Source organism: Halichondria panicea, chromosome 9 (genome assembly GCF_963675165.1).
Source record: "Halichondria panicea chromosome 9, odHalPani1.1, whole genome shotgun sequence".
Taxonomy (NCBI): domain Eukaryota; kingdom Metazoa; phylum Porifera; class Demospongiae; order Suberitida; family Halichondriidae; genus Halichondria; species Halichondria panicea.
In genome coordinates this window covers 4,283,612-4,310,863 of record NC_087385.1, presented here as the reverse complement: position 1 = coordinate 4,310,863, position 27,252 = coordinate 4,283,612, and the positions used below count along the sequence as shown (strand labels likewise).

The 27,252-nt window shown below is 43.4% G+C and overlaps 7 protein-coding genes across 9 annotated transcripts; 3 read left to right on the top strand and 4 right to left on the bottom strand.

Annotated features, from left to right (window-relative positions):
- Positions 1–27: 27 nt before the first annotated feature.
- LOC135341276 (G2/mitotic-specific cyclin-B3-like) lies at positions 28–2,632 on the top strand. 2 transcript variants are annotated; one of them, XM_064537790.1, is made up of 9 exons: positions 28–304; positions 364–483; positions 617–765; positions 911–1,136; positions 1,265–1,495; positions 1,606–1,761; positions 1,812–1,961; positions 2,104–2,231; positions 2,338–2,632. In XM_064537790.1, exons 1-9 carry the CDS (start codon positions 224–226, stop codon positions 2,435–2,437), a joined length of 1,341 nt encoding a protein of 446 aa, XP_064393860.1. In that variant the 5' UTR covers positions 28–223; the 3' UTR covers positions 2,438–2,632. The 2 variants fall into 2 exon arrangements, with proteins under 2 accessions (XP_064393860.1, XP_064393859.1); XM_064537789.1 differs by having other exon boundaries at positions 908–1,136.
- On the bottom strand, positions 2,588–6,692 carry LOC135341274 (uncharacterized). Its single transcript, XM_064537786.1, has 19 exons — positions 6,551–6,692; positions 6,440–6,504; positions 6,289–6,389; positions 6,144–6,170; positions 6,048–6,083; positions 5,909–5,944; positions 5,771–5,860; positions 5,674–5,718; positions 5,573–5,599; positions 5,402–5,515; positions 5,172–5,276; positions 5,019–5,046; positions 4,906–4,964; positions 4,553–4,694; positions 4,091–4,410; positions 3,669–3,827; positions 3,265–3,449; positions 3,030–3,144; positions 2,588–2,918 (listed from the first exon to the last, which is right to left on the bottom strand). Exons 1-19 carry the CDS (start codon positions 6,574–6,576, stop codon positions 2,784–2,786), a joined length of 1,815 nt encoding a protein of 604 aa, XP_064393856.1. The 5' UTR covers positions 6,577–6,692; the 3' UTR covers positions 2,588–2,783.
- An 86-nt stretch (positions 6,693–6,778) lies between these two features.
- LOC135341343 (filamin-A-like) lies at positions 6,779–11,319 on the bottom strand. Its single transcript, XM_064537864.1, has 4 exons — positions 11,067–11,319; positions 10,572–10,758; positions 10,319–10,502; positions 6,779–10,131 (listed from the first exon to the last, which is right to left on the bottom strand). Exons 1-4 carry the CDS (start codon positions 11,195–11,197, stop codon positions 6,950–6,952), a joined length of 3,684 nt encoding a protein of 1,227 aa, XP_064393934.1. The 5' UTR covers positions 11,198–11,319; the 3' UTR covers positions 6,779–6,949.
- A 15-nt stretch (positions 11,320–11,334) lies between these two features.
- On the top strand, positions 11,335–14,092 carry LOC135341351 (uncharacterized). Its single transcript, XM_064537872.1, has 11 exons — positions 11,335–11,476; positions 11,646–11,806; positions 12,173–12,346; positions 12,494–12,614; positions 12,674–12,786; positions 12,850–12,891; positions 12,976–13,129; positions 13,227–13,332; positions 13,392–13,440; positions 13,519–13,609; positions 13,803–14,092. The coding sequence occupies exons 1-11, from the start codon at positions 11,441–11,443 to the stop codon at positions 13,962–13,964; spliced, it is 1,209 nt and encodes a 402-aa protein (XP_064393942.1). The 5' UTR covers positions 11,335–11,440; the 3' UTR covers positions 13,965–14,092.
- On the bottom strand, positions 14,056–17,421 carry LOC135341356 (kidney mitochondrial carrier protein 1-like). 2 transcript variants are annotated; one of them, XM_064537877.1, is made up of 12 exons: positions 17,321–17,421; positions 17,156–17,193; positions 16,804–17,104; positions 16,196–16,253; positions 15,842–15,989; positions 15,585–15,679; positions 15,323–15,408; positions 15,079–15,183; positions 14,761–14,885; positions 14,635–14,695; positions 14,420–14,494; positions 14,056–14,267 (listed from the first exon to the last, which is right to left on the bottom strand). In XM_064537877.1, the coding sequence occupies exons 2-12, from the start codon at positions 17,164–17,166 to the stop codon at positions 14,148–14,150; spliced, it is 1,185 nt and encodes a 394-aa protein (XP_064393947.1). In that variant the 5' UTR covers positions 17,167–17,193; positions 17,321–17,421; the 3' UTR covers positions 14,056–14,147. The 2 variants fall into 2 exon arrangements, with proteins under 2 accessions (XP_064393947.1, XP_064393946.1); XM_064537876.1 differs by lacking the exons at positions 16,804–17,104; positions 17,156–17,193; positions 17,321–17,421 and adding an exon at positions 16,325–16,482 and having other exon boundaries at positions 16,196–16,265.
- LOC135341345 (elongation factor G, mitochondrial-like) lies at positions 17,379–27,232 on the top strand. The gene is made up of 21 exons (XM_064537865.1): positions 17,379–17,518; positions 17,667–17,711; positions 17,787–17,903; positions 18,016–18,090; positions 18,179–18,441; positions 18,499–18,615; positions 18,662–18,735; positions 18,791–18,867; positions 18,936–19,016; positions 19,066–19,139; positions 19,221–19,296; positions 19,361–19,600; positions 19,748–19,804; positions 19,872–19,961; positions 25,114–25,161; positions 25,217–25,299; positions 25,423–25,610; positions 25,963–26,082; positions 26,287–26,447; positions 26,502–26,555; positions 27,026–27,232. Exons 1-21 carry the CDS (start codon positions 17,459–17,461, stop codon positions 27,134–27,136), a joined length of 2,211 nt encoding a protein of 736 aa, XP_064393935.1. The 5' UTR covers positions 17,379–17,458; the 3' UTR covers positions 27,137–27,232.
- Positions 19,857–25,429, bottom strand: LOC135341348 (uncharacterized). The gene is made up of 4 exons (XM_064537868.1): positions 24,115–25,429; positions 21,589–24,053; positions 20,869–21,480; positions 19,857–20,809 (listed from the first exon to the last, which is right to left on the bottom strand). The coding sequence occupies exons 2-4, from the start codon at positions 21,665–21,667 to the stop codon at positions 20,034–20,036; spliced, it is 1,467 nt and encodes a 488-aa protein (XP_064393938.1). The 5' UTR covers positions 21,668–24,053; positions 24,115–25,429; the 3' UTR covers positions 19,857–20,033.
- Positions 27,233–27,252: the final 20 nt, after the last annotated feature.

Below are 27,252 nucleotides of genomic sequence, written 5' to 3'. Positions count from 1 at the left end.
GTAATGAGCAACCAATCAGAATTGATCTCTCATATGAGCTCCAAAGATACAAAACTGTCCACGCACAATTGAGAAAATCTCAACAACCAAGGACTTGTTCAGTGGTCTCTTGCTCCAACCATTTAAAATCAAGGATCACATCATCTGTGACCATCTCAAACTAGGACTCTTCAAATTTGACTCAGAATTAGCCAATTTTCTATTTAAATCTATATCTATTACAATGGGACGTCCACCGACAAGAGCTAGTGGTGTGAAGGCTTTGCAAGCCATCAAGGAGAGCAGTGGAGTTGGAAGAACCAAGGTATAAGTTGTGATCTACTGTCAGACACAATAATTATGTGACTGTTATCTCCCTCACAGAAAGTCAGCGTAAACTCGGAGAACCCGTCCTGTCAGCCTGTGGGTGTGAAGCGCTCATCCTCACCTGGATCTATTGTTTTGCCATCAGCAAAGAGAAATGCCTTGGGAGATGTGACAAATGTAAGGTGGCAAAATGTTAATCATTTGATCTTCAAAATTTCAAATATTAATTGCACCACACCTTGGCAAATACAATCCCAGAGATCTACATGCCTTTTTGTATAATTATCTTGTAAATAACTTGTTCTGTCAGGCTGGAGTGAGGGTGTCAGTGCCGGCATCAAAACCAGCTGGTGTGAGAAAGAGTGACAGACAGCAGAGCCTAAAGAAGACCAAGGAGATCTCTAAAACTGTCAAACTAGAACCAGACCTCGACGTGTCACTAGAAGCCTTACAAACAAGGTGCATCATCAGCTTATGTTCCCAAAGTTGCATCATCAGCGTGTGTGTAGTACTCATCATCCGTTTCTCAGCATCTAAAAACTACTTCCATGAATGTAACACTTGTGTGTTTCATAATTGTCCCCCCCCCCCCCCCTCCCAGCAGCACTCTCCCCAAGGACACCCCAGTAACACAGGTGCAGAATTTCCTTAAGGCCACCACCCTCCACGACCTCAGTCTACAATCAGAGGAGACCCTCTCTTCACCAGAGGCCAGCTCACAGGAACCCCCTACACAGCTATGGAGAGACATTGACCAGGCTGAAGCCAAGGACCCACTGTTTTCTGCTCAGTACGCTCCATACATATATGCCTACATGAGACAAAGAGAGGTTTGTGTTATCATAACATCACTGTGTTAATATTAGCTAAGAAGTGTTACTGTGTACTGTGTAACCTGTTGATTTACACTACAAGGTATTAAGTATTTGTTTGTGCCCCCCCCCCTCCCCCACCACAGGAGCACTTTGCAGTGGCGCCATACATGGAAAGACAGGGTGACATCCACGCTCAGATGAGAACCATCCTAGTGGACTGGCTTATTGAGGTCCAGGAAAACTTTGAGCTGTTCCACGAAACCCTCTACCTGGCAGTAAAGATCGTTGACCTCTACCTATCCAAAAAGGACGTGAAGAGAGAGTACCTACAGCTGGTGGGGGCCACCTCCATGCTCCTAGCTGCTAAGTTTGAGGTGAGGATTGTCTGTTAATGGTTACATTCTTTTTCCTTAGTACTATTACACATGAATCTCCACTGTGAGTTAGTACATTTTTAGATCGCATTTTTCTTGTGTTGCTGCAGGAACTGACCCCTCCACTTGTGGATGACTTCCTGTACCTCTGTGATGATGCCTACACACATGATGAGCTGCTCAAAATGGAACAAGACATCTTCAAGACAGTCCACTATGACATCAACATTCCAGTGGCCTACAGGTTCCTAAGAAGACTGGCAAAGGTAAAGCCAAACACATGAAACTGATAATGAATTCCCTTTCTTTGTGGCAGGCTGCAGAGGCTACCATGGAAACCCACACCCTGGCCAGATACATCAGTGAGAGCACTCTACAAGATTACCAGTTTGTGGTGGAAAAACCCTCAATGGTGGCAGCTGCTTCAATGTACCTTGCCCTCAGAATGAAGAGTCTTGGAGGATGGGTGTGTTACATGTATAAATCTTGTGTACTACATTGTATCCTATTTCCATAGAAATGTGTTGCATTCTTCTAAGTAGACACATTCGAATCTTGTATAGCTAGCTATGCCTAATAAATACTTAACACCTTTTTTCTTCTCCCAGAACCCTACTCTTCAGCATTACAGTGGCTACACAGTTGAGCAGATGCTACCCTTTGTGACAAGGCTAAACACACTTATTCAGACCCCTCTGGGCAACACCTGCACTGTCCGCAGCAAATACTCACACGAGTAAGTCCCTGTAATTAGGCATTGGCATGTGTACATGTGCATATGTGCCTTAAACTGCATAGGCTGTATAATTGATTATGATTTATAATTCGTTCCCTCCTTACAGTGTGTTTTTTAATGTGGCCACCACTCCTGCACTGCAAGATGTTACCATGGATGCAGAAAAAGCTCTGGCTGAATGTCCCACAGTCGTGGAATCAAGCTAATGCGTACTGTCTACACTCAAACTAGTCCCGTGAACTTTGCACTTTTGTAATTGTAGCTCTTTTGTTGTGTTTACTAGGTTTTTATTATTTCTTTGACTGTTTTACATGTTCTGCAACCACCTTTCCACCTTCATTGCAAAGTTGTACATGTTTGTCTTCACACAGAAGAATATAATTATTACTTGCTGACAAAAATGTTTGCTTAATTTGGGAATGCATACGCAATAATAACATGGGTTCAGCACATTGACTGTTAATACTATGAAGTGTAAAATGCAGGGGTAGATTCATGAAATCAAAAGCAATTTCATACGTCAGAGTAGTTAAGAGTTCAAACACAGTTCAATTATGGGTTGAGTATCTCAGCGTTGACCATAGTGAAGTCTGGAGATCTGTCTATGCTGGTGATGGAGCTACCAGTCTGCACTAGACCACCAGACACTCTGTTGTCACCATCAGTGCCTGGCTGCCCGGACTGACACTGCAGGGATAGAGGGGAACGATAATTAAATACATAATTTGACCCAATACCACCCATTATTTCTTCTGTTGCTTAATTGAGAATACACCACCGCCCTTGCTCCTAACTCACCATGCTAGCGTCTCCAGCATTCTCCAGCACACATCTGCAGAATACCTCATCCTCTGCGATGACACAGTTGGCCATAGCACTGTCGAGACCGTCCTCACTAGCATCACAGGTGCACCTACACAGGCCCCACAATACACAAAGTAACTCAAGCCATATCAAGTATCTACATGGAGAGCCTAAGACATAAAGGAGCATGGGTACTATTGGTTAGATTAACTATAATTATACAACACACCTCCTACATGATTCAATCACAGCTCTAATCTCCCTGAGCTTGATCGTAGTGAGAGCAGAGGTGAACGATTCTTGAAGGTCCTTGTTCTGGCTGACAGAGGACTCCCTCAGGACACGAAGAGCCCAGGCAGCCCCACCCACTGAAACAGCAAGGTCAACATAGTCCTCAGCTGTGTTTGTCTCGGCCTAGTGTGTGGAGGGATGGTGCAAAACATCTCTAATTTGAGGGAAACGCAGGGCATTCAATCACTAATTAATACATGTAGAGTGGCTTTAGAAAAATGGGAACAGTCCTCATTCCTGATCTAACTAAACACACTATCAAATTAGTCCATAGGAAAACAACTTTTATTATGATTTTGATTACTAGTTAGGCAAACCATAGAATAATCTGAAACTCCTCACCATTGTGATGAGCACCCGCTGGTCGGTCTCACTGAACTCTCCATTTACTTCTAGAACAAGAGACTTTCCGCGAGCGTCGACCCCAATTACTGTCTTGTTAGGCTCACTCTCTAACTGGTAGTCAGCAAACACCACCACGTTCAGGAGGATGTTCTTAGCCTGTATAGAAGCAGCATGTTTGCATCAAACATAATTATCTAATAATTACAATGAAAATTTAGTGTGTCTCCTGAACAAAGTGTCTGGTTCTACCGGTACACGCCCTTCATTCAATACCCTATTAATCAATGTAGAGACATAATTTTATGCAGCCCTCTATGCTGAAAGGCTATACAGACAGTGAACTCAACAAATGCACATGCAGTCTATATGCTGCACCTATCAACTGTGAGAGGTAACCGTGTAGACTAGACCCAACGCACCTTCAGCTCTGCCTCGATGCTGGCTCGGGTAATGCCTTCCCCCTCCTTGATCGGTGTACGACCCTCATCAGTTACCAAGATTACATTCTTTGCAATAAACGGGCTTTCTCTGAAAGGTACATTGTCAAGTCCAAACTTAATAGCCTGGTAACCGTCCTCAAATAGTCCTGCAGCAACCAGTTGTCTCTGAGCTAGAGGGAACTCAGCGGCAGTGTAGCAAGCCTGTCCACCCACTGATCTGAAATGCCCTGGCCTCAGGCTACCAAAACCACCAAAGCCAATCACACAGTAACGATTGCGAATTTCGCCATCACCAACACCTGCACAATCATTTTAAAGCAGACGTAAATCAACTCCAAAATAAGAGGCCTTCAATTACTTCAATAGGGCCATATCAAACAGGTCTTACAGAATCTGAGAGTTCTATAATTGGCACTGAGCCTTTAGTTGCCGAGTACGTACCATTCTTGATGAGTCTAGTTTCCAGAAGAGGTATCATGACCAGTAGCCAGGCGTGCTCCATGGACATTGTCCCCGATTCATCGATCACCAGAACAATGTCAGCTGCATCCTGTGTCGCCTGAGTGATGTTGCTCACAAACACCTACGTACAAACGAAAACAACTCAAGTGGGTGAGAGACATGACGTCTGGTCTCAAACAATGGTGCCATAAAAGCTGTAGTTTTGTCCTCTTTTGTAGACACCTTAGCTTACTGATTAATTGAGGAATTCTTTGACTAGTAGCAGGGGTGGTTAGTTCAAGTCTAAATAAGTTTCCTCACTGCACAATGGCTATTATGGGATGATGTCTCACCTGATACCAGCTATCTCCAATCTGCTGTGGGCCGAATGGACTGGGGCAGGTAGGTCGCTCTGTGCAAGGACAATTAATAGTTGAAGTACTAAATTAAGTTAAGTGGGTCTCACCTCCAGGGCAATCCATAGTCTGAATACACTGCACGTAGGATAAAATTGTTAGTAGTGAAAGAGCTCACTTTAATCTTTTCAGTTAAAATTGAACTTATTTTAATTTAGACACAATGGGTGCATGAGATAAAGGGTGTAAAGGAAGTGACTTACCACCCATCTAGTGCCATTGCAGAAGTAGAGCAGTTTGGTATTGGGGTCAAAGCGAATGGTTCCTTGCAGACCCTCAATGCATGGCTCACTCAACACCTCGGGTATCTAAACAAAATAACCATCACCTTCGTTTATTACGACCAGACCACCCCCCCTTTAACTAGTACTACTGTAGCGTTATTGTCACCAAAAAAATAACAGCGCTCCTTTATAGCTACCAATTCCCTCACCACTTTGACGGTAGTTCCAGGCTCTCCTCTCTCCCCCTTCTCTCCAGGTGCTCCATCACTACCATCAGTTCCAGGGCTCCCAGCCCCTGGAAGACCTCTCTTGCCAGGCATACCCTGTTACAATTGCAACCAGTAACAATGACAGCATCTCTTACAATAGCTAATCCTCACGGTGCTTCCAGGTGTTCCAGGCTCTCCCTGGTACAATGAAAAGAGCAGTCATCAGTTATTGTTCTCTATAGCTAGCATATGAGCTCAGATCTACTGCTGACCTTGCTTCCTTGAGCTCCCTGATCTCCCTGATCACCCTTCATACCCTATAATTTGGTGAATATGTAATACGATACACTTGCAACTCTGACTGCATACATTCATTCCAGGCTGTCCAAGCGCCCCAGGTTCCCCCGTCGCACCAGCCGGCCCAGACGGACCCATGTCACCAGGAGCTCCATCCATACCCTGTTAATTTTATCACAATACAAAGGTGGGTAAAATTCCCAAGCTCACATCAATGCCTGGCTCTCCTGCTTCCCCTTTCTGTCCCTGCAAAGAGCATAGTTTTACATGTAAACAAGAATATTGTTGTAAATCGTTTGCACTATGGTTTGCAATAATGGTTTGCAATAGATCTAACATTGTTTCTCACCTGTGCACCCTTCTCTACGACGAGTCCTGAGCAAGACTGCATTATATTAAGAGAAATGTTAGATTGAAATTGTAAATTATTCGATATTAAACTTACGCTAGCATCACAGAATCCAGGTGGCCCCTAGAGAAGGAGAATAGTGAATTGTGTCTACATGTACATTTATACTGCCTATAATTATACATTCCATGCTACTTTACAAGCACATGCCAGTAGCTTGTAGTACATGCTAATACAGTACCTGTGTTCCAGTGTCTCCCTTCTCCCCTTTCATTGAACAAGAGTCACCCTGGCAGTCATCCTCAGGCGAGATGAAATCACCTCTTCCCTCTAGCTCCAGCTCTATTGAATGTATTAACTAAAATGGAATACTGCATGGTGTTTTTCTGTACCTGCTGGAACTGCAAAAGCATTGTGCTGTGTGAAAATGCACACAACAACTATGAATAGAAAGGCCCTGTGGAAATTATAATTTTTGGGGTGAAACAAATTTGCTAACTTACTTCCACATTTTGAATGTTGTTTTCATCGATCTGGAGCTAGCACAGCACTGGTGTTTGTGCAGCTATTGGCATGCCTCTTATATTCTCCAGACAATCCAGACAAAGCAACTATTTTTTCAATGCTTATTGTAGTCTATTGCATTCATGTCTACAATATCATACTGTTGATTCTAACCCACACTCAATATCACTGCAGCCTAAGCAAATTAATGTCACCTTTTCTCTCAATAATTATAAATCATCGTTTGTGCAACTTCAATTGTATCTCAAAAACTATGTGGGAAATGAAACATATAAAATAGCAAATACATAATTATAATATAATTGTGTTCTCTAACAGCTCTGTAATTAACTAATCACAATGTACGTGTACGTGTTCTTTACTAGCTCAGTTTCACTTTAGTCAGATACGTTAATTTTGAACGGAGCACCTCTCACTAATCGCTTGTTAAGATACACTGAAATTTTGTACACATCTCTTCGTCTATCCTCGAACACAATGGTTGCTACATTTGTCTTCTTGCTGACGGTCATGGTAGCTCGTTGAGGCCCCGATTTCTCCCCCACTACTAGTGCTGAAATCTCTCGAACACCACCAGTCCCACCGGTAACAGGGGGTGCTGTCTGGAGATCAAGGGTGAAAGGAGACCCTCTAATTTGTTGCTGGAACCAGGAGACATGAAGTTGGTACACATCTCTTTGAGTTGGGGTTAGACTCAGCTGGTATTTTCCAGGCTCGAATTGCTGTACATTTACTTTCGGTTTCGCTTTTGTTTTTTGTCCAATAGCAGTGGCTGAGAGGAGTCGTCGTTCACTTGGATCGGGTACGAACTCAATCGATACTTTTGGTGGTTTTACTTGTGGTTTGAAGTCAATAATGAACGGGGAATCTTTGACTTGTTTTCCGTACCAGTACACAGTGATAGTGTACCTATCCTCGCGGGGAGGAACGAAACTGATTCTGAAAAAGGCTGGGGAGATCTCGTTAACGGTTGGAATGATCCAATTCTTTGAGGTAGAAGAAATATTAGCGGTGAGTGTTCCACTGCCTGCACCTCCAGCAAGACTTACATCAAAAGTGAGCTCAATTGACTTGCCTAATTTTAGGGGAACAACGTGATCGAAGGAGACCACTTGGTTGTGTTCAGGTGACTGGTTCACATTCACTGTAAAAGGAGAGCCTGGGATCTGTTGGCTGTTGTATGTAATTTGCACTTTGTATTCGTCTGGATGAGAACCACTGAAGCTGATGTTATAACTGTCTTCTCCGACTGGCTCAATGGCCACTTTAGGAATGGCTCCGGTATTAATTCCCAGGCAGGTCACAGCAAAAGAACTCTCATTTCTGCTTGGAGCGAACATCTTGTAGTTCACTTGCTCGTCAACAAGAACGTATCCATGTTGGCTGACTGGTTTGCTCAGGACGATATTGTCTAGGGTGTTGCTTTCGACTTGAACGAAGAGGGGCATGTCCGCTAGAGGACGGTTGTCATAGAGCAGAGTGATTTGATGTTTTCCCCCCTGCTCGGGCACAAATGACACCGTGTAAATATCTAGCTCGTCACTGTTTTCGGTAACTTTCAGTTTGAAATTCTGACCAGAAGGATCCTCTCCTTGTGCAGAAAGTACTCCATAACCTGCGTTTTCTGTACCGACTTGGAAGGAGACTGCCTTGTCAACATGGTATAGTTTGCTTGAATCGTGATCGACAATGCATTTTGAAGGATCGTTGATTGCAAAGTTGAGTGGGCATTCGGGAATTTCTAGACCTCCGTACTGAATGTGTACAGTATACACCCCAACTTCCTTTGGTACAAATGAGACATTGTAAAGATTTTCTTCCCCGCCGACTTGAGCAATGTCACACTGCACTTCTTCTTCATCTGATTCCTCGAGAATGAATGTTCCAACGAGTTCAGCTTCGTTGTCTGCTCCATCAATACTCACAAGAATCGATATTGGCTCGTTGTTTGGCATTGATGTACGGGGAAATTCCCTCACTGAGCATCCGCTGGCGATTGTAGGCGCCTGTGGTCTAACAATAAAGGGGCTGCCATGAACCGGAAACCCACTGAACTTGATATCAATGTGGTAGCTACCTTTCTGTGTGGGAGTGTACTCGTATGTGTATGTTCCGTCTTTGGTTGAGAGGAGGATCAGATCGACCGGCTCTGATGGCCCAGAGACAGTGGCTGAAGGACTTCCCTCTCCCGCACCATTTGTAGAAATGTGAAACATTGCAGACCGACCAAGAATTGAATTTGACAGACCAGCTCCACTTGCTTCACATCTGCTTGGATTGATGACTCGGCAGCTAAAAGGAGAGCTTGGAAGAGCAACTCCATTCCAGGTGATGTGTAGAAGGTGATCTCCGATTGATGTCGGAGTGAAGGTTACCTCATGCTTGTCTCCTGGTTTGTGTACGACTGGCGCTGGAATATGATCTCCCTCTTTGGTTTCTACAGTAACATGTACATTTCCAAAACCTGCTTGACTACAATCGACAGTAAAATTCAACGTTGTATCGACACAAGCCTTGTTGATCTGTTCGGAAACTTGGCATTTTTTAACAAGCTCACTGTCCACATGAACAACTTGAAAAGGAGACCCTGCAATAGGTTGTCCGTAAAATGTGATATCGACTGTGTGTTCGCCATGTACTGTAGGTGTGTACAAGTAGGAGCAAGGGGAGGTCTCTTCAATGTACAGCAACAAGCCTCCTGGTTCAGTCACAATTACTGAGAGGTTGTCGTTCGAGGGAATGTCACCCAAAATGGTGAGATGAGCGTCTTCACCCACGTTCGTACCGGTGAGGCCAGTGCCTTCTGCAGACAGAGTTTCGGGAGATATGGGACTTTTCACCTTTGCTTGAAGTAGTCCCAAAAACATGATCAGTGTCAGTTGGAAGTCTGTTCCTGAAGCCGTTGCAAGGCTCTTTGGTGCTTTTATGCTCAGCTCTTTCTCTGCTAACTCTTTAGCTTGCTGCTTGAGTTTGGCTGGTGATTGGTCTTCTAGCATATCCAAAGGGGTTGCTGCTCTTGGTAAGATTGCATGAACAAGCTCATACAAAATTCGACCGTCTTCCCAGCAGCTGCCGAAATCAGTTATTTTTTTGGAAGGGAGGAAAGTGTTCACCCAATCAAGAAGTTTCTTCTGGCCTAAAAGTCGAGGGTTACAAAAGTAGGCCAAGTACACCATAATGAGAAATTCATCTGGCTTTCTACAAGCGATGTCTTGAGGATCAACTATGTGTGGCACACCCAGCTCCTTCTCAGCAATATCCATAGCATTCTTGACATTTTCTAGCTGTTTATTCGGATCGAGAGAGGCGTGGTTTGGGATGAGACCAGGCATGCAATAGTCCACCAAGGCAGATAGAGCCAGCCCATCGTTCCAACATGTAGTGAGATTGGTTATATTGTTGTTGGGGAGAGCCGCTTTGACCCATTCCAAAAATGCTGCTCGGTTGGTTGTGGTAGCAGGTTTCTCTGGTGTTGTCACAGTTATGTGGTAGTGGTGGATCAGCTCTGTGAGTAGGCCCATAATCAGCTTCATGTTCCCATCAACCACATCAGCAGGATCTACATATATAATATATATAGGAAATGTGTGAGTGCTAATAATGAATTGACAGCTAGAGTACTTTGAGTATAGGTTATGCTTTCAGTTTTGTGTAACTGGTTTATGTACATGTATGCATTAATGAATTTGATTACTTGCATGGCACCTGGTCTACAATATTCATGTGCTGGTACACTAATTAATTACCCATGGAGACTACTTTAATGCCTTCCTCCTTCAGTATTTGCAGTACAATTTTCAAGTTCTCCAGATGTTGCAAGCGATGCATTGTTTGCTTCTTGTATTTTTGTGTAACTGGTTTTCCCGAGAGCACCTCTATGAGGGTGATCAGCACAACGCCATCCTTAATGTCCCCTTCTAGATTTGATACCTGCATGCATCAAGAGTAAAAGATAGTCATATTTCCCGTTGTTGGCAAAGAGATTTCTTATTGATATACCTTCATTCCTCTGCTGTCAATTTGGGAATTGACCCAGTTGATAAGTAGTTTCTCCTGAAGTTGCTCCCATGGTGAAAGCTTTGCACTTGTCTTTCTTGGTTTCTTTGGCGTTGGGTTTGTTTCTGGATGTGCACTGATCAGTCCAAACACGTCCCTGCCTGGCACACTGTGTTTTTCCCGGTCATATCTGGAATGTTAGAAGAATTAATGTTATTGTTTGTTCATAGCAGCTTACAAGCTGATAAATAGACATCAGATAAATGTGTACATTTTACTAATTAGCACTATTTTAGCTATCACCCATATTGAGTACAGAGGATTTCAAGTTGGTTGAGTGTTAGAAGTGCAGCCACTATGACCACTAGATCTAGTAGAAAGAAACACACAGTGTGTTGTGGGGTATGCACTTCAACTTTCAACTATTAAACCTGTATGCAATGCAATATTCATGTTCACCCTTGATGTACGCATACGTTCACTTGAGTAAGAGCTCACTTTAGGACTGAAGTGTGTGGAGGGCTTTTAACCCTGCCAGGAGTGACGGTGTCTGGCTTGACCCAGGACTCTCTGTTGGGCTTAGAAGAGTCTTCTGGAGAAACAGTCCCTACAACACTCTTCTTACTCATCTTCCAATCTGGTAATAAGACTTGCTGCAGCTTACAAGATGGGTGCTCAGCTTCTTCGCTTCTTTTGCTGTACACGTACACACCCCAGTGGCAAGATATGGGGGGCGGATCTGCACTGTGCAGCAGTTGCGGAAAGGGTGTGTCTGCTGACTTGTGCTGAGTAATCACTGGGGTCCATATAAAATAAAGACAATCAAACACTTACTAAAATTTAATATCAACTGTGCTTCGCTACAAGTTGCAATGCCATTTTTCAAGACTCTCAGAGATGGGGAGCGGGTAAGAAGATCGGATTATTTGTACTATACTGTAGCTAGATCTAGTGTTCCTGATCAAGTTTTTGTAGATCTAGATCTTGATTCAATGGTCTAGGTCTAGATTTAGATGTATTTACTATAAATTAATTATTGATAGCATGCTATAACTAAAGCTATCCTCTTCTGTTCAGGCTCTCCTAATCAACAGACAGGGTGCTGGCAGTCTGGCCGATGGTCCCCAGCGTGTGTTTGTGGTGGGCAAGTCGTTTGAGCGACTTCAGCGTCTCTCAGCTGACCAGAAGGAGTACATCAGAGTGCAGTATAGAAACGGGAACATTGAGCATCTACCAGGGTACGTTAACTACGTGTGTAGCGATAGGGAGTTGATATCCGGGTGCATTGTGTGCGTGTGTACTGTGATTAGTGAGATTCTACTGTATTAAATGTTGAAAAGGATCACTTCGCTTTTCTCTTTCAGTAACTATGTTGCCTTACCACAGAGAGTGGTAGTAAGTCTCCTCATGTGCTCCTGGTGATATTGACAGCACTATTTGGGAAATTTTAGGAGAATGTGAAATTTGTTAACACTATGTAAACATCCTGGTTTGGACTCAGAATGACCTCTGTACTATAAACAGAAGATGGGATTCTGTTGTATGTGTACCAGCACTTCCTTTTAGATCATGTCTTACGTTTCTGTACTATTATTTAAAAACAGGCCTGCCTCATTGTTCCTGGACCCTCTCCGTATGGACTCAGCTAACGTACAGAATGCAATCTCATTGGACGCCAATGAGGTGCTGGTGGTGTACCAGCGTGAGAGGGAGAGTGGAGGAGTCCTGCGGAGGATCCAGTACGGACCCACAGTGTTCACTCCGAGTGCTGATGAATGGTGAAAATAGTACAACCTCTATAGCATACACTGTGATCTTAACTAGAGTTCAGAATGTTCATTTGCAAAGATGTATTCTGTAGAGCCTGTGGCCATTCCATTTTTGTTACACTATTGTGTGTGTGTACTAATCATGACTGTCAATAGGATCCACAAGTTTGAGTGGCATGGTACTGACCCCAACAACAAGACGAGGAAGATCCCTGGACAGCTCAAGTTCACCAAGCTCAGAGTCATCCCAGACCAGTTCTACCTCAACATAGATGATGTGAGACACTACGAACACACACCGTTTGTCTCGTTACTGTTTTTGTCTCTCTTGGATAGGTACGTACTAAAGACGATGCCCTCATCACTGTGAAGCTGATGGTATTCTTTGAGCTGACAGAGATTGAGAAGATGCTCAACCAGACAGCTGACCCTGTTGCAGACTTCATCAAGTGAGTTATACAGTTGTATGTGTGTACTTGTATATTGTAAAACATTTCTTTACTTTGCTACAGTGCCGTGCAAGCTGATGTGGTTGCATTCGCTTCTCAGCTTAGGTAAGAGAATCGCTCACATGTCTCCAGTACCTGCCTTGCTTGTAACTATCAATGTCCCTCACCCCTGCCCCATCCCATACATAGCTATGAAGAGTTTATGGAGAACTCTAGCAAGCTTAACTCAGTTGAACACTACTCCCAACTCATGTCTCTGAGCAAGAGGATTGGCTACGAGATTTCCAAAGTGATTTTCCGTGGTTACCACACCAGTGATCAGCTGCAGAGGCTCCATGACCAGGTACACAAACAATGCAGTGTGTTGACCTCACCCCCACCGGCCCCCAGCACCATAGATTCACACTATAAGTTAATCCCATTTCACACACACGTACTAGTCTGTCGAGAAGCGGTCGGCACTGAAGGTGCAGATGGAGTCTGAACAACAAAGTCAAGACCTCACTGATTCCAAACTACTCAACGAACAACAACGACAGATTATGCGTGAGTGTGTAGCCATAGTTACACTGTGCTCTGTGATGAGTTTATCTCCCTATATACAGAACAATCCCTCACTGTGGATAAGCTCAAACACAAGCACACTTTAGAGAAGTAAGTATTGAATGGTCTTGTGTACGTACATTAATTGTGATGGATGTTGATCTTACTGCTGTTGCTAATAACGTTTAGGGAGCAGCTGGTCCACCACATACGTTTGGATGTCAAAGATCACGAAGAACAACTCGAAAGGGACAAGGCAAAGAAAATGACAGAACTGCAGGTAAGAATCACAGCACAAAAGTACCTATACTCTCCATTATATAAGTCACCGTAGCTTGTACATTTGCATATCCGGTGCATACATATACTGTTCATAACATAATAGTTGTGCTTGTTTTGCCTTTTGCATTTCTTATAATTGTGTAGATTTCATACTTCTAAAGTGATTAAACAATGTTTCCTCTGTCCCTTAGTCCAAGAAGAAGCTCCAAGACGAGCAGCTTGCCCATCTGCGTCAGCTCAATGAGTTGGGAGTGGACCTGACGACCTACCTGGTCAGCCAGCATCCCAAACCAGACAATGTGCTCCGAGTGATCACTAAAGGCTCAGGCAGCACTGTACACATCCACCCATGAATTAAGAGAGGAACTTCAAACTGAAATCTAGTAGTAGAAGAGATTGTTTTTTACACTTCATGTTTATGTTGAACTCTATATAAATAGTATATCAATTTTACATCAATGAAATTTTGACATGAAATTAATTATCAGATGCCTGTATCAATTGGGTGAAAATGATAAGTGATTGACACTTCAAAATTAAAACAAATCTTTCAGTTTCTCATAAGTTATAAAGAAAATAATGTTCCAAGGTCCAATCCTGAAGTAGGCTGGGAAGAATCCTTTATACAGAGCCCTCGCTCCTTCAGTACGCAAAGTCTGTAGCAATAGAGATAGTAGAGACAATCAAGTGTACATAAAATGAGAACACATGTAGAGTATTAACATACAGCAGTCATCAGGTACTCTCACAGAGACTAGAGTACACGTACACACAGAGTTTGTAACTGGAGAAGTAACGAAACACTTACCGTGACAAAACAGTCTATAGAGCCCGAGTAGAGGTGTGCCGCTTGTCTCAGCACCGTCTGATTCATCATCCGACTCTGGAGGGAGGATGCAACATTAGTATAGAATGTGATACAGCACAGATTACATACACAATGTCATGTACATGTACCATACACAATGTCATGTATATGTACCATACACAATGTCATGTACATGTACATGAAATAACTATTACCTTGATTACATCGATGGGATTAGAAGCTGCAGTTCCAATAATACCAGCCAGGAAACTTGCACTGCACAATTAGAATCAGTGTGATATGTATACTGTATATTATAACTTGTAGTTAGATTTACTCACCAGAAATGGGTGGAAATGTTGTCGGCCATTAGTCCATAGTCCAGAATGGCCTTCTTGAAGTAGTCATAAGAAGGTAAGAGTACACCAGCCACTACTGCAGCCCTCTGGGCAGTCGGTCCAACTCCCTGGGGGGGGGGGGGGGGGGGGGGACACACACACAAGTACAGTGAGAATTAATTCACAGAATGTAGCTGTCTCAATCAAATATGAATAATAGCTATCTCAAATACCTCTTGAGAGTGTACAAGTGTAAACACAAACTTAGAGTACAAACATACACATGAGATGCAAATTCTACTATGCAAGCAGAGGTCTCACCCTGTAGAGTCCCCTGATCCCCTCTTCACTGTATATCTGTTTGAAGAACCTGACCACACTGGTCCGTTGACTGTAGCTCTGGTCAGTACCACTCTGCATACGAACCTGTGGCAAACAAGATATTATTTTAAAACTGACAAGGTAGTGCTGTTACCAGAAAGGGAGGCAAATATAGACCCTTAGGGAGGGCCACACAGACAAGACTACTGTAGCAGTCACTCAAGTGTGTGTGTGTGATACTAACCTTGAGTAGGTCAGTGGGGTTGGCTATTGACGAAGAGACGGCACCACTAATCACGCCAGCTACCACATTGGTATAGATGGTCTCGTCTATAGTAGGGCAAAAAAGTGAAAGAGATATTCACTGGAAGGAAATTTCTAACAGAGAGATATTCATTTGTTTGGGAAAAGGTATGCTCAGCATGCTCTCCCAAAACTGCCAATGTCATTCATAAGCTACACTCGTGTAAACGAAGTTGGATAGGCTGTGCATGTAGGTGACTTACCCTGGGGTCTCTCAACCATGAGCCTCTTGAGGTAATGGTAGAGGCCAATCTTGAGTGTACCGTAAGAGGCTTGTCTCAGTAAGGCAGGAGCAATACTGCAGTCAGGTCATAACAACGTTTATAATCAGTTACAGTACAATAGGAGAAAACAAATACAAACAACAGTAAACATTGCAGTACACGGGATAACTAATGTTGCAAAGATTTTTTTCTAATTAATAAGTTATAGAGCCATAAGCACAGTCCCCATCGCTCACCCCTTGTATAGAGCTGACACACCTTCCTCTTGAGATATTCTGAGCAGGGCATGAGTCATGCCACGGTACTTGGAGTTGAAGCACATGACGTCTTTATGCTGACCTTGAACTTGTAGTCTTGTCTTTGTAGTATCCAACGGGAACGTTCCTAGTCAGTGAGAGACAAAATAAGATCCATGATAACAGAACCACAACGTTACATGATACACAATAAGTTCAGACAAAGGAATGTTAAGATAGCACCTGGCGAAGGTACGTACTCATGGAACACCATGTACATTAGTACAGCTGGTCAGTTAACCCTGCACTTTTATCACAGGGCTAGGGGACGGGTAACCAGCTATAGGGACTCACCAAATTCAGCCGTTAAAGAGGCGAGTCCTCCAAAAATAAATGGCTTTATCGTACTCATCTTTTCATTCAGCTGAGGAGAGAGAGAGAAGACCCTCACATACTGTGCAAACAAGCAACTTAACTACTCACATTGATCATAGACGTCTTCTGTCTCTGTAAAAAAGCACCGTTATGTTGTCAAGAGCTTCAAGGATAGATTCTTTTGTTGTGGACACCAAGCACATGTTGAACACATGCTGTGAATTCGTATCTCCCACGGAGTAAAAGTCCAGCCACACCCACTCGTACTCATTACTGTCTATATAGCCCCTCCCACAAATTCTTCCAACCCTATCGTATTATCTTTGTGGAAGCATCAAGCCTAGTACTGCATGCTCACTCTCGACCTCTGCTGCACAGCAACTAGCATACCCTTACCCACAACATGCACATGCACATGCACAATGAACACCACAGGGCATAAACAATACAAGATTTGCATCAAAATTATACAAGCAGTGAATGGTGTCCACAGACTACACTCTTGAGGGATACAGCATCTGAAATGAGTGTGTGCATGCGTTTAGAATAGTAATACAAATCAAACATCAGGAGCACACAGTGCTTACCACTCGTAATGTAGCACCCATCGCTCTGGGAGGGAGATTTTTACGGAACTTGGCACGGACGATTCCACTGTTACCATGTGGTCGAGTAACCTTGCCCCAAATGACGCGATGCTTGCTGGGCTTCTTGTCACCTCTCTCCTTGGACTTTTTATGAGCACGGTACACATACGCCACTTTTTTGCCCAGATAGAAATCAGTCTCGGTACGGGAGCTCACTCCCTCCAGCTTAAGCAGCGACGTGTTGGGCCGCTGGTTGTGCTGGCCACGTTTGAAGCCAACAAAGATACCCTTCGTATATAATCTGCAGCAACAATGAATATGGAGTTACTACATACGATCTATGAAGACTTACCTTACAGACATTATGCCCCCTAAATCCAATTACTCCACCTGCATGTGTACAAGGAAAACAGTCAATAACAGCAGATAGAAACTAACAGGGACTAGAAAATAGCATAGAATGCATAAATTAATATATCAAACAGAGCCAGGATTCATTAAGATTAAAGTAACTTACCTACAACGTGGTCACCTTGCAGAAGAAAGAAAGCTCACGTTATCTTGAAGCCATACAAGTTCAACCACGTGGAGTAGCTAAGAGGGGAGGAGTTCACTTACATCAGCCAGCCTAAAGTTCAGCTCAGCTCAGAGAGCTATGTACTGCCATCAGTTGCTGACTCTTAGTGGTCCTTTGTGCAGATCATGTGCTTGGAAGGTGAGTACAACCATCACAGCTATCTGCCATTATGCAATGATGATCTGATGGTCCCTATGTAGGCCTAGAGCTAGAGAGTTATAATAACTGCCATAAAACTGTCTATGATATAACACTAACACTCATATTTATAACTATGCATCCATAGGCATTTACTATCAGAGCTAGCACAAGATGTTACAGCTCAACCACTGTAAGTTTAATACTTTAATACGAGTCACTTCATTGGACATTGTCGATTCCTTGATGGTATACGTTACGTTTGCAGATCATCGAGGTGGAGAGGATCCGTAACATTGGTATCTCTGCTCACATTGACTCTGGCAAGACTACACTGACTGAAAGGGTGCTCTTTTACACTGGGAGGATATCAGCTATGCACGAGGTTCCACTGCATTCACTCTTTTATAATTATATAGCCTAGTACAAAACAACATCACTTATACACATGGTGTTCCTATTCATACTCAATGCACTTATAACACTTTTGTTCTCAGGTCCGTGGCAAGGACAATGTTGGAGCCACAATGGACTCTATGGAACTAGAGAGACAAAGAGGCATTACCATTCAGGTAGGGGAGGGATTAGAATCACTTTTAAAGAAACTGAGTAACTTCCAGTGATGTACTCGAAGCCTTTTTATCCCCCCCCCCCTTACAGTCAGCAGCCACCTACACAACTTGGAAGGACACAGCTATCAACATCATTGACACCCCAGGACATGTAGACTTCACTATAGAGGTGGAGAGAGCACTGAGGGTGCTGGACGCAGCTGTACTCGTTCTGTGTGCAGTGGGTGGAGTACAGAGTCAGACGCTCACTGTGAACAGACAGATGAATCGCTATCGTGTGCCTTGTTTAGGATTCATCAACAAATTAGACAGACAAGGCGCCAACCCAGATAGAGTGATCTCACAAATGAGGTAAGGAGTAGTTACACACCTTAACCAGGTTAGTTAGTCCACTTTTGCATTGTGCAGGGCCAAGCTGCACCACAATGCAGCTGCAGTGCATGTACCCCTGGGTCTGGAGGGAGGACACGAGGGGGTAATTGATGTCGTCAGCAGCAAGGCTTTCACTTTTGGTGGAAATTTGGGGTAATTAAATATTTATTCCTCATTTATCCACCCTCCCCCCTGGCAGATCTGAGACCATTGAGGGAGATATTCCGGATACTATGAAGGGTATTGTTACAGAGAAGAGAAGAGAATTGATTGGTCAGTTAGATGCACTGTTAGCTTCAATCGCTCAACAGATATGACTTATTCACAGAGCGTGTGGCTAATGTTGATGAGGTTCTTGGAGAGCAGTTTCTCAGTGACATTGAGCCAACAAGTGAGGAATTGATGGTCAGCCACTTACTGCATTAAAAGTTCTCAACGTCATATTGCCCTCCCCCCCCCCCCTCCCCACTCAGGCTGCCATTAGGAGGAGTGTGTTGAAGAGAGCATTCACACCTGTGTTCCTTGGGTCAGCTCTCAAGAACAAAGGTGTTCAGGTGAGTCTGTAATGGCCGTCTAAGCAATGCATGGACTATTCTTATACAGCTACTGTTGAATGGAGTTCTTGACTACCTCCCCACTCCGTCAGAAGTACACAATTTTGCATTTGACAATGACAAGTAAGTAGATTGATCACTTTGATGTCACCCCACCCCCCGTTGGTATCTAGCTAAACTAAACTCCATTCCATCTACATGCAGCAATGCTGAGAAGGTTGTCATGAGCCCACTGAGAGATGGATCAAAGCCGTTTGTCAGTCTAGCCTTTAAGCTAGAGGTGTGTTATGGTTAACGGTAACTGCCCGTGATAATTATTGTTTTAATGCGTGTCTATACTGTAGGCTGGAAAATTTGGACAGCTGACGTACATGCGGGTGTACCAGGGTTCGTTGAAACGAGGGGACAATATCGTCAATACTCGGACAGGAAAGAGGGTCAAAGTGTCTCGTCTGGTGCGTATGCATAGCGATAAGATGGAGGAGATCACAGAAGCACACGCTGGAGACATCTGTGCACTGTTTGGAATCGACTGTGCCTCAGGGGACACCTTTACTGCTGAGTCAGCTCCCAAATACACTATGGTGAGCCTTTGTTTATTGTACATTATGTCAATTTCAGTAGCCAACGCCTTCATACCAATGTTTTGTTTGGGTGAAAACAATTGTCTAATTCCCATTAGTGCATCATTTCTATGTCTTTGCTATGTCTACACCACGTACTCACGGCAGGAGTCCATTCATGTTCCAGACCCGGTGATCTCCCTCGCCATACAACCTGCCAAGAAGGTTCGTACACTACCACTGATTATGCGACATACACTGTAAAACATCATGCATGTTATGCCCATAACAGGACGATTTGGACGCCTTCTCTAAGGGTATCAATCGCTTTCAGAGAGAGGACCCGACATTCAGAGTGCACTTTGATGATGAGAGCAAAGAGGTGGGTAATAATATATAACGTAAGAGCTTATAATGTTCAGTATGGGTTATATAGTTACTCTGTGTGGTGTAGTCACCGGTCAATGTACTCGTATCCATCCTGGTTATCGTTGACCTGCTCGTTCGAGCTACATGTACTGGTGCTCCTGTTTGTTACGTTGGAGTACCTAGGTTTTGGGTAGGATGGTATAATAGGGCTCTGGTGGGAGGGAGGGAGCGAGCCGTGTCCTGGTGTGGGGGTAGAGGGCTCTCTGGGGAGAGGAGGGGGCGGGCCGTGTCCTGACGTTTGGGGCTTTCTGGGAGTAGATGGGCCATGTCTTGGTGTGGGGGGATTTCTGGGGGTAGGTGGGGGTGGGCCGTGTCCTGATGTGGGGGGCTTTCTGGGGGTAGGTGGGGGTGGGCCGTGTCCTGGTGTGGGTGTAGGTGTAGGTAGGTGGGAGTGGGCTGTGTCCTGATGTGGGTGGCTGATTTGGTTCTCTGTTACGTTGGAGTACCTAGGTTTTGGGTGGGATGGTACAATAGGGCTCTGATAGCCGGGAGGGAGCAATCTGTGTCCTGGTGTGGGTGTAGAGAGCTCTGTGGGGGTAGGAGGGGGCGGGCCGTGTCCGGGGGTGGGGGTAGGTGGGAGCGAGCCGTGTCCTGGTGTGGGTGTGAGGAGATTTCTGGGGGTAGGTGGTGGGGATTGTTTTGGTTTTCTTTTCAGTTGTTTCTTGTATAGTATGATTGTTACAATAAGAGCCACTATACAAGCAGCTAGTACGAGTGTCTCTGTAATTAGCAGTGATCCGATTGAGGCTATTATAGACGTAGTGTCCACGCAGTCCTCCACAGCTATCTTATTATCAGGCTCTGTAGAAATATTAAATACGATACGTTACATGTACTATTGTGTTGGCACAATTACTCACCTACAACAAATCGTAGCATGGGTAGAATCACTGTATTAGTGTTTGTGTTGGAAGTGTCAAAAGTGTTTGCAAATTCATTTTCTTGATTGGCCAATTTCCCCAGGTCCACTATGCGTGTCACTGTATGATACTGTGTCATTGTAGCTCCAAACTTCAGTAGTGGGTAGTCCTGAGCATTGTTCTGAATGAGGACTCCTATTATTAGTGGCTCTCCATCCACTAACCTCAGTAGTCCCGACTTGGTAGTCATTCGTTGACAACAGTTGCTAGTGTTAGTTGAGATAGGTACGCAATTAGTATGATCCAGAGGTATAGCAAAAAATGTTTTCTCTGCGAAATCAGGACTTTGCGTGAAAATATCTCCACTCTTTTCAAACTTTCCAAATTGTAGTACTCTTTTCACACTGGTGTCAGATATGTTCTCCAAACTGTAGCAGAAATCTGCTCCCACTATATTCCCGCTGCAGTCAGGGACGGTTTCAAAAATGTAGAAAGCTTTAGTGAGCGTGACTGTGGTTGCATCAGCAATGTGTTGCTTGTCAGCTGGTACGTCAGGGAAGTACAGGAATCCATCTCTGTCTTGAGATGAGCATTGTGTATCTTGACAGGCACCTAATAATTATAGAGTTTCAAATGTATTGTACATGCCTGACGACATTTGTGTAGACTTTTGCATTACTGTGTTTGTGTGCATATAAGGACGCTTAGCTGAATACTTACCTAGATCTATCCAGACAAAGCAAAGCAGTAGAAAGTAGAGCTCCATCATTTCTTGTTGCGGTGGTTTGTGTAGATACATGTAAGTTAATTCTCTTGTTGAGTACTTTAATTCTTTTACGTTTCATCGTACTTTATAAAGTAACCCACTCAGCTACAGACTCAATATGCTTAAATTCCCCTGGTTATTTGCAAGTGGCAGTGCTGACAGTGGGTGGAGAACCACCATGCACATCGGACTATTAACCATAGGCTCAACAAACCATATCACATTAGCTAGCTAGCTAACGTGTTTTGGTGCACTCGAATGATGCAATAATGCTTGAGGTTACGTAATGCACAAGCTGAAGCTGAAAACCACCCTATTCAAGAAAGCTACCCTGCACTTTTGAGATGGCTAGATGACTTAATGATGTTTGAATCACGAAATTTAGCAATAAGAATTTATTGCACACTTAACGTGCAGTCACATGACTGCATTTGTCATTGGCTGTATAGGCTCATTAGCTATATAGGTCACATGATCAGGAATGAACTTATATGCAGGGTTTTGTTTATGATTTTACGATTTTACACGAGTGGTTGAATGTTTTGGTCCGAAATTTTAAGATGGCTGATAGAAAGCTTGTCTGTAGGTGAATTGAATAGTGAAGCATGTATGACTATGCTGGGGTGGCATAAATTACTCCCATATAGCGGGTTATATATCCGAAAAGAAATGATTGTGGTGCAATAGGCTCTACGTCACTCTGAGCTGTTAGAATACCAAATATTTAATCGGGTAGTTCATACGAAAATCTGCACCAATGAAAATATCTTGCTACGGTATATCAAACGTTCATGTTAAATTTTTGAGGTCGCTTTAAAATGTTATTCATTCCCTACACGTAGAACCACTAACTAATGATGCCATGTCGGGCTATAAAACATGTGATCTACCTGCATTAATATCCCTTTAACTCCCTTGTTGCCCAGTCAACAATGACCAATTTTTGGAAGGCCAATCCAATGGGTAAGGCCTAACTTATCCATAATTTAGATCTCATTTGAGTGTATTTAGCAGGGAACTATGAGCTATAGTACTGGTACTATAGATTGCTCTGGACTACAAACTACAACATTGTACATTGTATTGTGATTTACAAGAAGATACACATGTAATAACATAAAAATTATTGTATAGCTTTATCTAGTAATATAATAACAGAACTAGAATGAAAGAGAGAAGCTCTAGTTTCTTTTTTTGACTTTGTTCGAGAGTAGTAGGAGACGCTCGTTTTTTGGGCAGTGTGCTGTGCTTTTTTGCTGCAAGGCTGCATGGGAGAGGAGCTGGATGTATGGAAGTGCTGGGATTCTAGCTTTGGCTTCTTCCTAAAGTTCCTTTCGCTTTGTTCAAGAGTAGTATAGGAGCCACTCGTTTGCTGGGTTTGTTTGCTGCAAATTATAGCTTATAGGTGTCTTCCTTTCGCTTTGTGAGAGTAGTACGAGCCGCTCGTTTCTTGGGAATTGTGCTGGGCTTGTTTGCTGAAAAACTGGGGGAGGAGCTGGATGTTTCCGTTTTGTGGGTGGAGCTTGGAGCTAGGACTATAATTTTGTCCATGAAACTGAGGTCCAAGGTTAACTTGAATAGAAACCACAGATTTAGTAGAGACACAGAGATGCCAACTTCAGATACATTGTATTAGTTTTCAAAAGAATAATGATGCAGTTGCTAGGTTGGCTGTTTATATAGGTTGACTGTTGCTATAAGCTAATGCATTTCTAGTAGCCAATAGGTTTTGGGATCTAAATCAGTTAGAATATGTGCATTCGGTATCTATGGTTATAGTGTCCCTCATCCCTCGGGCTAAAGCCCTCGAGCTTTTGGACACTATAACACATAGATACCTCATGCCCATGTTCTAACTATAACATAAACCACACCTCGTTGTTTGTGACAGGGTGGCATAAATAGTGCAGCGTTGGGGAAAACTAAAAGTGACTGCCAAGTATGACTTGATGACGTCATTCTAGCATATACTACAAGTACATATACAAATGCAAAATATGCTAAATAGTATCAACAATGTCGTCATAGTCTTGCTCGTCTGCTATTGATGAGTTTTGTGTAGAGGCTGGCTCCAGATCGTAGGAGGTGTTCAACTGGCTGTTGATGGAATTGTTGTACATAACTCTCATTGGTAGTAGAGGGGTGGGCTCCGGTAGTGAATAGATTATGTTCTGACTCTTAGCTGGTACCACGCCTTCTTGGGAGGGGGTCTTCTTGTATTGACGGCACTTTAACAAATGGGCTTTTCTTAGTCGTTTGTAGCTCACCATAGCAGTTATCATTAGTGCTATAACGGCTACTAGAGCTACACTCTCCAGGCCTATCACTGCCACTAAGCACCAGATGACTGTTAGCAGGTTCACTGTTACAGTAGAGGTAGCCTCTGAGTCTCTTAGAGATGTACTGTTAGTGTCAGGCTCTGCATATAATTATAATTAGATATCAAACAAAATTATTACAAGTAAATATACTATACATACCGATGAGCATTCGAAACACAGGTGAGCTGGACACTGTCTCTATAGTGTTGCTGCTATTGTAGACATTGGAGAACACATCATCAGGAAAGCTCAGACGTCCATAGTCCACTCTGTACGACCGAACAAGACGATCTTTCCTTGACACTCCGAAAGTCAGCAGTGGGTAGTCTACCATCTCAACATTCTGTGCTACAATACCAAAAGAAAGGTCACCTTCCAATCTCAGTCCTGTACTCATTGTGTTTCTCTGACAACATACTTTGCGACCATTCGGTTGTTGTGTACATTTTGTGTTGTCTATAGGAAGAGCAGTGAAGATTGTGTCTGTGTAGTTCTGGTCAGGTATAAAATTATCTCCTAACTTGTCTAATTTCACGAGCTGAAACACTTGTCTCTGTTGTGTGTCTGTCTCGCTCATCAAGACATAGCAAAAGTCTGCCCCGACGATGGTTCCACTACAGTTGGGCATGGTGGTGAATATGAAGAAAGCCTTGGTGTGTGTGACTACCTCAGCGTCCGATATCTGGCCCCTGTTTACTGGGAGGTCAGGGAAGTGGACTAGACCGTCTCTGTCTGGAGGAGAGCACTGCCATTCCTTGACCATAGCCAACACTGCACAGAAGTAATGTCATGCAAAACTATTTTACTTTCAATTACCTTACCTTGAGAATGCAAACCGGCCCAGACGTATATCAGGATAACAAACTTCATTTTTAGTGCTAAAGTGTGTAACTGACTATTTAGTTTTCCATGTTTTTATAGATTAAGATGTGCTTGTTGTGTGCTAGCTATGTCAAAGAATATGTATTCAGTCACAACACAATGCAATGCCAAGTACTGTTGTCACACTCGGGCTGGGAAGAAAGGACTAACACTAAACACTAGAGAAGTTTACGCTTAGAAATGTGGTCCAATTGAAGCCCTAAAACATTGACAGCGTTTGTGGGTTTTCAGCGTTGATTCTGGACCTTATACGTAAATGACTACTTTTCACTGCAGACCATCATGTCAGGAATGGGAGAACTTCATTTGGAAATCTATGCTGAGGTATGAAGCAGTGCACAGAATGATGTGACAATCACATGCACATGCATGTATGCAGCGTATGAAGTCAGAGTACAACTGTCCTTGTGTCACTGGCAAGCCTAAAGTAGCCTTCAGAGAAACCATCTCACAGCCTATACAGTAAGCACTTACCTGCATGTACACACTTTTGGCATTGAGTCTCATAAATTATGCCAAACCTTAAGGGGTTGAACACACCAAATCACTGTGTATCTAAAGATGCCCCCTCACACACACATACAGGTTTGATTACCTTCACAAGAAGCAGAGTGGTGGTGCAGGGCAGTATGGTCGTGTAATTGGTCAGTTTGAGCCGATGATGGGGGAGGACCTCACTCAGCTGGAGTTTGAGGACCGGACAGTTGGTATGAACATTCCCAAGAGCTTCATCCCTGCCATTGAGAAAGGTTTCTATGAAATCTGTAACAAGGGTGAGTGTTGTGCAGTTGGGTTAGCTGCATGGACTGTATACCATATATACATGTAATAAGAAAGTTTGGCATATATTATCTTTGTTCAACAGTGATTTTCGTGTTATATTTGGTGAAGAAGCCGCCATTTGAACCGAATTGGCAGTTTTTAATTTGGCATCTCGGGCGTTGTTACTACGTCATTGACGTGCGTGTGCGTCTATCGCTTAGTTTAAGTTTTAAGTTTGGTAAAATGCGCCAACGCCAAATTTTCTTATTGTACGATAGGCATGTTTTATAGTTTAATAACTGATTGTGTATGGTGTGCTTATTTGCAAGCATCATCAGTTATAGTCTTCTCCTCCCTATGCAGGCCCGTTGACGGGTCACAAGGTCGTAGGCATGCGGATGGTGTTGGAGGATGGTGTGTCACATGCAGTGGACTCTAACGAACTCTCATTCAGAATGGCGGCCATCGGAGCAGTGAGAGCCAGTACGTCTCCTTGTGTAGTGGTTGCCATTACCAAGCTGGCCTTTGCTCTACTAGTACTGCATGTGTTTGTAGCACAGTGTGTTTACTGTTTTGTACACATGACCATAAGGTTCCCATAGTATTTTGAACACAAGAGCCCAATCCCTTATTACATCATGTAATTTGTCTGCCTACTATAATTTATCACCTCGCCTCCCATTGCAGGTTTTTCCCAGGCCATGCCCCAAGTGCTGGAGCCGATCATGACTGTAGAGGTTATTGCACCCACCGAGTTCCAGGGGTCAGTCATAGCGGGAATTAACAAGAGACGAGGGGTCATCAACGGAACAGATGCAACCGAAGGATATTTTAGCCTCTACTGTGAAGTGAGTGCATTAATTTGCTATTCGACTAATGCTTATACCTACCCCCACACGCAGGTTCCTCTCAACTCCATGTTTGGTTACTCAACTGAGCTGCGATCTGCCACTCAGGTAAGCAATGACACACTGCACCACTCACCATACCTATGCAAGCAGCAGTTGCTACAGTAATTAAATTGATTACATTCCATTAATACATTTAACTACATATATATATACTACTTAATGTACTCCTGGTACTGTTAGTTAATTTATCATAGCCATGGTGTCAAAGTAGAGGGGGGGGGGGGGAGTTTAAAGCAAGGGAAGATATCCCCATCCCCCCTCCCTGTATGACACCTACGCTTGCCTACTGTGTATAATACATGCAAGTGCTAAAAAGCTACAAAAGTGGGCTTTAACAATGATAATATTATGCAGTTGCTACATAATTATATAGTTTCAAAGTCAGAAACAGAGCCGTCTGGAATTCCAGTGCCATTGCTGTCTGCATATCTCATCAGTGTACATAGCAATGCCATTTACATGTATGTACAGTATAATAACTATGCGGTAACGCCCACCCCCATCCCCACACACAGGGCAAAGGGGAGTTCACTATGGAGTACTGCCGCTATCAACCTGTGCTCCCTCAGTCCCAACAGGAGATGATCAAGAACTACGAGCAAGAGAGGCTTGCAAAGCTCAAGTGACACCATTGCCATATTTATTATTAGTTAGGGGAACTTTTCTTTTTATCATTGAACATGTTAATTAGTTACTTTGGCTGTGTAAATATTTACATACATGTACAGTCATGTATACGGGA